The sequence below is a fragment of the Lithobates pipiens genome, unplaced genomic scaffold (assembly GCF_037356315.1).
Source record: "Lithobates pipiens isolate NorthernLeopardFrog02 unplaced genomic scaffold, aLitPip1_a1.2 Scaffold_23, whole genome shotgun sequence".
Lineage (NCBI taxonomy): Eukaryota > Metazoa > Chordata > Amphibia > Anura > Ranidae > Lithobates > Lithobates pipiens.
The window spans coordinates 227,759,455-227,772,211 of NW_027507785.1; the positions used below are offsets into that span (position 1 = coordinate 227,759,455).

Consider the following 12,757-nt stretch of genomic DNA (forward strand, 5'->3'; position numbering starts at 1 on the left):
CAACACACCATCCCCACTGTCAAACATGGTGGTGGCAGCATCATGGTTTGGGCCTGCTTTTCTTCAGCAGGGACAGGGAAGATGGTTAAAATTGAGGGGAAGATGGATGCAGCCAAATACAGGACAATTCTGGATGAAAACCTGTTGGAGTCTGCAAAAGACCTGAAACTGGGACGGAGATGTATCTTCCAACAAGACAATGATCCCAAACATACAGCAAAATCTACAAAGGAATGGTTCACAAATAAACGTATCCAGGTGTTAGAATGGCCAAGTCAAAGTCCAGACCTGAATCCAATCGAGAATCTGTGGAAAGAGCTGAAAACTGCTGTTCACAAACGCTCTCCATCCAACCTCACTGAGCTCGAGCTGTTTTGCAAGGAAGAATGGGCAAGAATTTCAGTCTCTCGATGTGCAAAACTGATAGAGACATACCCCAAGCGACTTGCAGCTGTAATCGCAGCAAAAGGTGGCTCTACAAAGTATTAACGCAAGGGGGCCAAATAATTTTGCACGCCCCACTTTTCATTTTTTTATTAGTTAAAAAAGTTTAAAAAATCCAATAGATTTCATTCTACTTCACAATTGTGTCCCACTTGTTGGTGATTCTTCACAAAAAAGAAAAATTTTATATCTTTATGTTTGAAGCCTGAAATGTGGAAAACGGTTGAAAAGTTCAAGGGGACCGAATACTTTCGCAAGGCACTGTAACATCCCAGTAAAATAAATTTAAGTTTTTGATTGCAACATGACAAAATGTGGAAAATTTCAAGGGGTATGAATATTTTTTCAAGGCACTATACATAGTGCTCTGGCTTTATTGAGTAAGCTTTTCAAGTAAATATTTGCATGCTTTGTATACTTTGTGCAACGCAACTGTAAAATCTAATAAACAATATTGTAGTACTCTTTAACGTAGGAATGCTTTTGTCACATACCTATATTCAGCTTCAGGCAAATAAAATCATACATTGGTTTTCTGATCCTATCCAAGAAGCTCTGCTAAAGGCAGATATTCCGTTTGCATTTAGCTGAGGTTTACACAAGTATGTACTTGAGCGGTGCTTTCACAGTGCTTCTGGTTAGCACTGAAGGTTCTTGCCATGTTCTGTGCTGTGTAACCTCATCTAACTTTCTTAGCTTCTAATAACTATTGTAGACTGCAACAGTTGAATAATACAATGCATGAATCATTTTTTTCTGATTCAGAGATGTGCATAGATTGTCACTGACATACTTTAAAGGAATTTGTCACAAGACAGAACACCTGTGTTAAAAGACTCAGATAGAAGCAGATTTTTCTGCTTCTGTTGTGGACCACATATTAATTCTAGGTTCAGCTTCAGGAAAAACATGCCACCTAAGATTTTGGTATTTGGAAGATATTGGACTTTATGGGTGCATTGCACCAAGATACCCAGCAAGGTGTTCTGGTATTTGAACTCCTTGCCAAGGTGAAAGACAAACAATGGGCAGGTAAGCAATGTCACCAATATGTATTTCCAAGTTTGATTTTAGCGTGAGTTTCTTAGATGCACATTCTTGGATATGTCTTGAAGGTTTTTTTTTTTGTGCTTGGCAGGCTGAAGAAGCTAAAGAAAATTACAAAGCCTGTGTGGCAGATGTGGAACTAAAAAGGAGTGACATGGAAACTGTTAAGAGTGAAATCCTAGCACAAATCCGAGAACTTGTTTATCAGTGTGACCTCACTCTAAAAGCGGTATGTTAACAGCATTATATATGTGAACCAAAGCCACTGACCATAAACCATCGTGGGGCCTCATACCTAACAATCCCTGCCTTTTAACTATCTTTTTTTCATGTGCACATTTACCCTGTCTGTGATGATTTCCAAAAATTAAAGTTCCAAGGGCCCCATCTGTTCAGCAGCAGAGGCTATGAAAAGAGAGGGGACTATTTAATCATTTTCTGGTAGTAATCCTCCATGCTGCAGCCCCTCTACAAATTTAGTTCTGGCCTGCCCTGGAGGGATGCTATAGAAGAAGAGGCTGGAACTTTAATTGTCGAAAGCTGCGGCCCAGAAGATTACTCTACTTTCTCAAGAAAATTTGAAAATTTCCGTCTCTGACCCCTGCTGCTGAACTGATGTGTCCCTGCTAAACTGGTGGGGTCAGTCCTGGTACAGGAGGGATGGTTCTATCCCCTCTATCCAGCAGCCTTGCCTGGCTTTGTCATCCTGGGAAAAAAAAAACAGATGAAGGCTGACGGTTGGTCTGTGTTTTTTAACATCCCCTGACCACCCACGTACGAAATATGATGGCCATTCAGATCCATGGACATTACTGCAGCCACAAAGCTTCATGATGGGTCAAATTACATTTGCCATGTTGCGTAAGAAGGTGGTGCTGCTTGCCAAACATGCACCCATTAAAGTCTATAGGATCATGCCACAACTGCATGCTTGTTGTTTAAACAAAGGGAGCTCTGGCTCGTAGGTAGATTTAGCACGCCATGTTGCTATACACAGTGGATGGCTGCAGGTCAAGTGCTATTTTTGGTTCTTTTCTTTAAAGTATCCTTTTTACCTTTTAAAACCTGTTTGGCATATATCCAAGTAAATATTAAAAATTTGTCAGCATCTGTGAACTGATGACACCGACTGCTCATATTGCTTGAATAGGTTTGTACAGCTCGATAAGTATTGATGACACAGAAGGAGGATAGGTAGCTTCTTTTTCTGTAAGTAGGATGACAACTTCGGGTGGCTTTGTAGTGAAGTCAGCCTATTCAGCAGTGAAGGAGTTAGATGGAGTACTACGTTAAGCTTCTCCTGGGGGAAATATCCAAAGTGGCCCTCTGCCAAAACATTCTCTGTTAATAACTAGAAGTCCACTACGGTCTTAAAGCTAGCTGCATTAATGTTACTTTGAAAACAGAATACCAATCCGATGCAGTTTGTTTAATCTGCCTTGCTGGGAAGACAGAGACATGTTTGGGAATAAAGATGATCCCCCATAGTCCTGAATCAGGATGAAAAGTAGCAGTTTCCTTTTGAAACTATTCCAAGGACATAAACCCCCTTTCACTTCTGTATCTTTCTACTTTGTCCTGTGCTCTCCTTCCGTGCTGAAGGACTTGTACAACAAATCTAGCCTGTGTCCTTCTGAGCTGTGACTGTTGAACCAGTGTTCTCTCTTGTAATAAGTTAATTATTTCGCTGAATGAGTCTATTATTGCTTGGTTGACAATCTGTTAATCCGTGAGTGCCTTTCCCCTAAAATCTTAGTCTTTCAAAGTCTGGTACTTCTGGCCAGAAGCACGGTGATCCCCTCTTGATGTCCATGGGGGCTAGGGGGGCCAGTCTGGTGGGTCTAATAAGGCTTCATTAACTATTTTGTGGAGATAGAATGCAATTCGGTTTAGAAGTGGAACGTGTGTTTTATCTTTTAGAGGAATGTTGGTATTATACATACTGTGGACCAAGACAAAGAACCTGGAACAGTTGACTGTGATTGGCTTCGATTTTGATTTGCTATGTAAAAAAACGTAGTAAATTCTTAGTAAAATTTCTCTTTTGGTCAGAGTGGCGAAAAAACAAAACCCTTATCAGATTTTTAACACATTCTGTGACCCCATTGGGGTAGACCCCTTTAGTCTCAAGACTGAGAAATCTCTTCAGTGCAGACAAAATCAGCAACAAAGCACTTCTTTTCAGGAAAATGGGAAGGGTTGGAACTGCTGTCAGGTTTTTAATAGTGTCTGCTTCTTTCAGTCCAAAGGAAAACCGTCCCCCCTCATTTCCTGTCTCAGGAAGAGATCTCCTCAGTGGGGTCATGGACAACCAAAAAAAAAACGTGCAGAGCAAAGTATTTGCTTTCCAAGTTTATCCAAAGCTGTAGCTGGGCTTTATGTAGTAAATTGGTGCTATGTAGCCTCATGACCTAGCCTTTCATACAGACGGATCTGTAAGTATTTTTGGCCTTGCATGTCTGTTATAAGTACCATCAAGATGGTTGGTAGTCTGCGATTCCAAAGTCTGTATGGTTAGCTCTCCATCCTCATTCTTGTAGAAAGTGGCACTTGGTCACAAACCGTGCTCTAGCATTAAAACGTGTTCAATCAATACTGACTAAGGACAATGTTTGAAAGCATATATTTATCTTGTCACAGAGCTAACAGCTATTAAACTACTGCTCTTTCCCGGACCGTTGCTGTAGTGCTAGCTATGCAGATATGCCCCTGAAGCCTTCAGATATTTGATAAAGATGTGTTTACATCTATTGGGTGCTATGGCGTTGGGGTGAGCTGTCAGTCTCTAGTATCTCAGCAGTCGTGTCAGAATGCTGCAGGTGTAATTCCACCTGGACGTTCAAACATAGTTTTCTTAGAACCCTGTGTGCAGATGTTACCTGGAGAACTGCATTCTCTCTTGTCCTTTACTTGGTTAACCTCTCTTTCTGTAAAGGTGGCTGCTCCCTTCCAGCGGGCCAAGCATTTGTTTTTGTTTAATGTCGTCTTCCCTGATCTGTGTATTTTGTATTTGGCAGAAATGTCTGCACGGATTGTTACAGTGCAGTTCCCAGTGGCTTTGATGCTTTGTGATTTATTGGTTTTTTTGTTTTGTTTTGTTTTTTGCCAACAAAAATCTTAAGTTTTGGTGTTTAAAAAAAATTGGTTTTCGTGTTTGAAAATAGCTGGTAATAAGAACCTGCTCCCCTACCTACTGAAAATCTTATCCTCAACCTAACCCCTAGGTGGATGAATCTTTGAAGCGGTTCTTCATGCTAGAAATAAAAAATATAAATACTGTAGCTGCTGACTTTTAAGAATAGGATACCTACCTGTCCAGGGATGTCCTCACCCAAGCTGGCTATTCAGCCTCCTTCAAGTCCAGACACTGCCGTGTTTACTTTGGGAAGCCGGCTGTAACTGCTTGCAGCTTCACAGCAGGCTTCCCACTGCACCTGTGAGATCCACGCTGTACTTTAAATGGTCCCACAGCTCTCTGTGACATGTCTCAGAAGCCTGCGGGAGTGGGAGCTGGTACCTGTCAAAAGAACAAAACGAAAAACAAAGTTCCGGAACTTAGAGGTGGGGAGTGGAGGCAGATTAGCAGGACTTGCCCTTTTTGTGTGAAGTTCTGCTTTAATGGGTGTGTAATTGCGATTGGTGGTTCTCTCCTGGGGGTCTGGCTGTCAGGCTGATTCAGTGGTTTTACATTTTGAGTTGTAGACCCAACATAAGTCTACAGATAGAGATCTGACTTTACTTGTTTCTTGCTTCTTCCGAATCCACTATTCAGAAAGTACTTATGTCAGAGATGGGTATAAGGAGGTCAGCAATGGTGGTTGCCTTCATGGCATGGCATTTGGTGGAACTTAGTCAGGGAAAACGAAGGCATAACTTTAGTTTTTAACCTTTAAGTTAACTCTTACCATTAACCTGAAGCTTGTCTATAACCCCTCTACCTAATCTTAATGTGTAAAGGCTCTTTTTTTTTTTTTTATTAAAGTTCTAGTTTTCTGCTCTTTGCACATAGTGGCCCCTTACCTCCTCTTCTGGAGTCTCCCGCTGACATTGTCTGTTCTTCCTTCTCTGCGCTTGAGCCTTCTGTACGCCGTGTACTGAGGGGGCACCTGTGCAGGTGTACTTCCAAGCTGCTCGGATAACCCCCCCTGCAGGGGGGTTGTCCGAGCAGCGCACAACAGCGCAGCTCGGACAACCCCCCTGCAGGATTTGACTGACAGCAGCAGGAGCCAATGGCTCCCACTGCTCTGTGTCTACTGTGAGACCAGGAAGAGAGGAGAGCAGTGCTGCAGACAGTTATAGCACCTGATCAAGAGAGGACTCCGGTAAGTGTTTTAGGGTGTGGGGAAAACATTGGAAGGTATTTTACCTTTATATTGGAGAATGTATTAAGGTAAAAAACCTTTTGAGTTTATAACCACTTTAACTCTTAACATTATTTTCTAAAAAGCAACTTATGTTATTGGGCGCTAAAAGTAACATCCCAGAATGTGATTAGTTGAAACACTACTGCAGTGTCTGTGAGATGACATTATGTGTGGTGGGCAGCAGCAGGGTGGTGTTCATGTGGTCTGGCAAACATTTTATTCCAAAAAGGACCATCAATTAACAGACAGTAACTTCATGCACCAGCGTGTTGACATAATTTTGTGGTTAATTCTTATTTTTGGGGGTATTTAAATATTAGGAGTTATTTGTTTTCTTGAGGAAAATGTTCTAATCTAAAAATCCTCTTTAAACAGGCTACAGTAAACCTGTTCCAGATGCAGCATGCCCAGGTGGTATCGCTGCCTGTCAACTGCCAGTACCTCTGTGAGAATGCCAAGCGTTATGAACCAGGACAGCAGTTTTCAGAGTTTGTAAGGAACTTGCCTAAGGATGATTGCGGTATTGAAGTTGGGATCTCTTCAAATCCACAAATTGGTCGGTAAGTCAACCACTTGGTCTGTGCATTTTTACTTCTGTCAACATCTCGCACATACCAACAAGGCCCATGAAAGCAGGCAAGTTGTTTGTCTAGGGGTTCATATACGCTCCCTCTGTAAGAGCAGTGCAAGTGTACACGTTCATGTACACGTTCATGTACAAGTTGCTTAAGGTAATCTTAGATCTGTGGCGCACATACTGTAGATATTCATGTTAAGTGGTATTCAGTTTTCAAGATTTTCTTTCTAAGGCCCTGTGTAAAGATGACACAGAACATGGCAAAAAGTCATTAATTGTATGTTGTTAATCCACATATAGTTTGTGCTTGAACTTCTGGCTATGCGTTAAAGTTGTCAATAAAGTGGTTGTAAACCTCTGAAATGAAAAAAGAACAAAGCATATCCTTCAATAGTGTGTATTTGCCTCAGCCCAAAGCATCAACAGAATTGTGATTTGTGACTGCTCTCTTATTCCTCTATCTGCATGAGTCACTTCTGCAAGTCTATGCTGACACTAGACAAGCCAGGAACATGGGCCCGCCCCCTCCAGCACACAGCAGGTGATTGATAGCCTTAGTTGTGTATTTTTCCTGAGACTGTTGAGGGAGGTATGTCCTTTCCTTTCACTCAGGTCTCAGATTACACCCCCCCCCCCCCCCGCTCTATGCTGTCCAGTGTCATGTTTGATCCCTGCCTTCTGGAGCTAAGAAATGCTTTGGAAATTCTGTACGTGGGCTGTAGCGGAGAGAGGGCTACTGATAAACGGGTACAACTTATGTAGGAGGATTTGTTTCACCTGCATCTCCTGAGGTTGGTCATTTTAGTTGGTATATGTAAGGGTTTACAACCACTTTGTGGACTCCGTTCACTTACATCTGGCAGCTTTATCTGGTTTTAGTAGCTGCTGGACCTTTGCCGGACCTAAGATGCCATTAAAATGCTATTAGCCTAAAGTGGTGCTTTTTGATCTTCTTTGGCTAGGCCAAGTTTAGTCTGTCCTTTCAAAGCCAAGGATATCTGCTTGAATGCTGCATGGTTGAGGTGGAATTGTTCATGTACAATTGCTTCTTTTGTTACCTGCACAGCATGGGTGTTCGGAACAGGTGTCAGATTTATCCATTATAGTAGTTAGCCATATATGCTCTGCAGTAGGCTGAGTTGAGAATGATCAATGTTTGTTAAGGGGTCTAGTCTGCTCATCTTTGGCCAAGTTACTTGTGCACAACATTGCAGTGGATTAGAGGTGTTCATTCCATAACTGCCAGCAACCTGGGCAAACATGCATGTTTGATTTTCACTCTTAGGCCTCTTATGCCAAAGGAAAAAGAGAACAGCGCACACGCCTCTCATGGGAACCTTTCTCAAGGATCTGCTGAATACTCCAATCAATCTCCTGAGGATCTTGGTAGTCCCCCTTACAGTCGCTCTCAGAATATTGGGCAGAAAAGATCAAGCAGCAGTACTGATATTCAAAGTATGCATTTATAAATCGTGACTTAAATGGCTTTTTTTATCGTGTTTAGTTTACAGCTTATAACCTTTATGCTGGTTTCCCCTCCTAAAGCATTAAGAGGTCCACCGTTTAGGTCGTGGTCTGTTGGTAACCAGAGTAGTGGCATGTGCAGCGATTCTGAGAGTGCAGGTGGCAGCAGCGAGTCACGATCTATGGATTCTCCATCAGCTAGTCCAGGTACAGGTTGTTCATTTGAAGCTGTTCAAGAAAAATAAGGTCTATTGTGTGTTGAATACAATTTTTTGTTACAGGTGACTTTAAAAGGCGACTTCCGAGGACTCCATCGACTGGTACTATGTCATCAGCTGATGATCTGGATGAGAGGGAACCTCCGTCACCTTCCGACAATGGTAATTTCCTCTCCCTGTATCCTTCAGCTAAAGTTTTAATACCTTTAAGAAAAAAATGTGCTGCAGCAACTAAATTTGAGTGAACGAGTTTTCTTACTCTCTGCAAAGTCCCACCTGTTGAGCCTGCCAGTACATTCCAGTTAGCTTCCTGTGATGTTGTGGCACTGATGCTGCACTGTTCCTGAATTCAGAGCAGAGTTGTCACTCGCATGTAGCCTGTGCCTGCACTATAGTGTGACCAAAAAATGGTGCAGGAGGTGTGCCAGTCAGCATTGTCATTGAGGCTCCTAGCCACACCTACTCCTGCCTACTGTTGTCTGGATTGACAGCAATGCTTCTGTCACCGAAACCCTCCTACTGTGAGTTGCAGTGTCTGGGAGAGGAGGGTTTGAAATGTAAACGAAGGAGGATTTGGCTGAGCCAGAGCAGGTAAAGGAAGTTTTGTTTTTAATTTATGAGGCTTTACATTATAACTGTATTTGCTATTTAAAGAGGGATTGTAGAACTCGGGGGATTATTGCGGTGCCTGATAATAATAAAATATATCAGAGTAAAGTACTAAGTACACTATAGGGAAATTGAAAAGTACGAAGTATAGGTACAGTACATGATTTAAAATAAGAAATATTTGTTCTTTATTTGATAGAAAAATAATATAAAATATATATCACCAAAATTGATTCGCAACAGTACATGATACATCAATATAAAATCATCGTCTACACAGCGTAGTAAGATCAAAAATTTATTCACTGATCAAGGGAGTCCTAACATGTTTCGCCATTAAAATGGCTTCTTCAGGGGAACCAATTTTTGACCCAGGGGAAGACGAATAAAGACCCCGGCTCACCTCCAAGCCCACAACTGACGGGGAACCCTCAAAGGGGGTAACAACGTCCAGCCCTATAAATCACCAATGGTGACAGATAGATGAAGACGTTACGTGAAGTTGGGACACCGAGGATTGAAAAAAAAATATGGAATAAGGGATATATGCGCTTACATCCAACCTAAACCCAATAAAGGGTTCTATATTAGTTCAAGGGCCAAACTCAATGATGGGTCTCCAACCAGGAAGTCTAGCCTGAACAAAGGCTGAACAATGGACACAGTGCTTAATGATAAAGCCCCTTATTCCAATGCACGCAGCAAGTCGGTGTCTACACAGAGCTATTTGCTATTTGTTTAGATTGTCATAACTGCTGATACTCTGAACCTAAAATGGGTTTCTATAGTCCACTAAAGTTTTGTTCCATAAGTATCACAAACATACTTTCCTGACAGTTTTTATTAAAAATATTGCCATTATGTCTCCATTCCTAAAAACTGAAGACCAATTCTTCAAACTATAAGGTGTGGTGTCACTACAGAATATTTATTTGTAATCTGTGTTAAACTGTCAGTCAGCTCTGTGATCGTGCTACTCTGGTCAACCATTTAAAAGTTTGGTTCATTTCATACTTCTGTTCTTATATTCCTCCCTGCCATTGTCGGAAAGGTGGAAGAAGGTGAGGTCTAAGTGTACATGATTCTGGGTTTGAGGGTCTCTGAAATTGGAGAACTTGTATACACTGCTCACCTCGCCTGGCTGTACTCACAACCCTTCCATAGGCATGCCTTAAAAGGATTGTGCCCTTAATTGTTAAATGGCTCAACTGAGTTTTAGTTTGTACATAAAAGTCCACATAACAATGTTTTTATAAATGGAGGAAATAAATTGATACTTTTGATTTGCTAATTTCTGTGCCAGGCATATGTTACAAATCTTGCTTTAAGTGGATGTAAACCCACTCTCCTCCTTTCTAAACTACTGCCATGGTAGGTTATCTATAAAGATATACATGCCTCCTGCATGCATCCTTACCTGTCAGATGTCTCCCCTCTGTCTGTTATGAGACCCAAAAAACTGCAGATTCTGTGGGTGGGTCTGTTGGGAGCTCGGTGGGTGGAGTCGTGATGTTAGTAGCCTCCCCGCCCACCTCTACACTCCCCTTAGCAACATGCATTTTCTCATGTGCATTTCTTACACTGAACTTCTGCTATGATCACTAACATCCAGTCAAAACCCAGAAAAGTCACCACATGACTTCAGCATGTCCAATCATGCTGAGGTGTGGAGCAGCCAATTCTGGGAGAGCTGGAGAAGAAAGGGGGAGGGGATCTGAAGTTCAGACTGTGAAATAAAAAGGTTATGGCGCTAAACCCTATTAGTGATGAGGTGAGTTAACTTATCAAATCCTTATATAAAAAGAGAAAGAAAGAGAAAAAGGCTATTGGTGATACCGTGAAAAAAATATCCTAAAGCAATTTTATCCAAAACAAATTATGTGTGATTAATGTGGAGTCAGCATTCATGTTCCATTATAATAAAAACAAAAAATGAGTATTAAATTATCATATGCGTATCAGCCTACTAAAAACATGTAAACCTTCATTAAATGTGCAAATTAGTGGAAATAATGTTAATATTCAACAGTATGTTAGTGTAAAACAGATTGTGCAAACATGTGCAAAAAAATGTGCAAAAAAGCAACTAAAGGTCAGGACAACCAAGGATCAGAAATAATTTAACCATAAAATCGCATGAAGTCGCTAAATGTGCGAATAGACAATATTTTCAACCAATAATCGCATGAAGACGCATTTGTGTCCAATATAAGTCCAAAATTAATATTTGGCTTGATAGTGCTGCCTCTTCAGACTATTGTTGTAATTGTTACAAAAAGTCAATGGGGGGTATTTGATTTACTCGTGCAAATAGTGCGGGCTTTCAATTAGAGAACTTCATCCCCGGTGCGCCACTCTGTGCTATAGTATGTGAATGCTCTCACCAGAGTTAATGCCCCTGTGGGGCTGGATGGACCTTCACAATGTAAGCCACTGTGTCGCTCTCTGGCTGCTGCTGGTGCACTGGGTGAAGCTTCGTTGTTCCGTCCGTATGGTATCCAACGTTAATTATATAAGGGAAGACATATCCATAGTGTAATACGTTCTTAACCAAATCGTTCGTTTATTAATATTAAAATCTACTCACATTTTACATTAAAAGCATGTGCATATAGGAAAAACTCCGCCGTTCGTCTCAAACGAGTGCACACAACGCGGCACAATAGGCATGCCTTAAAAGGATTGTGCCCTTAATTGTTAAATGGCTCAACTGAGTTTTAGTTTGTACATAAAAGTCCACATAACAATGTTTTTATAAATGGAGGAAATAAATTGATACTTTTGATTTGCTAATTTCTGTGCCAGGCATATGTTACAAATCTTGCTTTAAGTGGATGTAAACCCACTCTCCTCCTTTCTAAACTACTGCCATGGTAGGTTATCTATAAAGATATACATGCCTCCTGCATGCATCCTTACCTGTCAGATGTCTCCCCTCTGTCTGTTATGAGACCCAAAAAACTGCAGATTCTGTGGGTGGGTCTGTTGGGAGCTCGGTGGGTGGAGTCGTGATGTTAGTAGCCTCCCCGCCCACCTCTACACTCCCCTTAGCAACATGCATTTTCTCATGTGCATTTCTTACACTGAACTTCTGCTATGATCACTAACATCCAGTCAAAACCCAGAAAAGTCACCACATGACTTCAGCATGTCCAATCATGCTGAGGTGTGGAGCAGCCAATTCTGGGAGAGCTGGAGAAGAAAGGGGGAGGGGATCTGAAGTTCAGACTGCCTCTCTCAGGCTCCTTCATGAGATATGTAAATCACCTGTCACTCACAGCAAGGGGGAAGAACTGACTCCTATTTCTCTGTGTGACAGTTTTTATCTCACTGAAAAAAGATGGTGATTGCTCAGAGCTGCATTAACTCTTCATGGCAAGACTGGGCACATATGACATGAAATCCTATACTGTACAAGGTGCAAGCGTTGATTAAAAATCTTTTTTTGGGGTTTACATCCACTTTAATGTTTGTGTAAGTATAAATTGCTCCTCCTTACACATCACAGCTGCTTAGGTCATAACCAGCAATACAAATGGCCAAATCGTCATGTATTCCACTTAGATGGAAACAGTCCCCGCCCACTGTTACAGATTGGCTGCGCAAAGTGGAGGAAATTAGGAAATTAGAGGACTTGGCCCTTACGGCACAGCATAAAAGTGAGCAATTTACGGCGACGTGGGCAATATGGATTGCCTTTATATATTCGGAGGCGGGGACCGCCCTACTGGGTTCGTAGTGGCCTTGCGACGGTGCGGGCCCGCGGATAGGGATGACCATCTCCCTGGCTGATGCCCCCCCCTTCTTTTCACTCTCTCTTTTCTCCCCCCCCCCTTCCCTGAAGAGTATATGGAAAATGGAAGGGAGGTTCCCGTCTTGGACTTGAGTAATTACGGTGGGATGATGGGTGGCTTAGCGCATTATCCCGGTTTACTGGCAGTTCACTGTGAGACGCCTGGCCCTGTGATTTTGCTAGTACTGTTTTTAAGTTATGCAAGCGCTTCATATGTATGTACCTCTGTATTGCTTGTACT

At 41.9% G+C, this 12,757-nt stretch overlaps 1 protein-coding gene across 4 annotated transcripts in view; it reads left to right on the top strand.

The window, feature by feature from the left end:
• ARHGAP29 (Rho GTPase activating protein 29) overlaps positions 1-12,757 on the top strand; it is a 216,350-nt gene that overhangs the window by 169,638 nt on the left and 33,955 nt on the right. For all 4 annotated transcript variants that reach the window (XM_077452882.1, XM_077452883.1, XM_077452884.1 and 1 more), the window contains 5 exons: positions 1,583-1,720; positions 6,231-6,415; positions 7,718-7,887; positions 7,978-8,103; positions 8,178-8,276. In XM_077452882.1, coding sequence (XP_077309008.1) covers positions 1,583-1,720; positions 6,231-6,415; positions 7,718-7,887; positions 7,978-8,103; positions 8,178-8,276 — 718 coding nt within the window. The remainder of the gene's footprint in view (positions 1-1,582; positions 1,721-6,230; positions 6,416-7,717; positions 7,888-7,977; positions 8,104-8,177; positions 8,277-12,757) is intronic.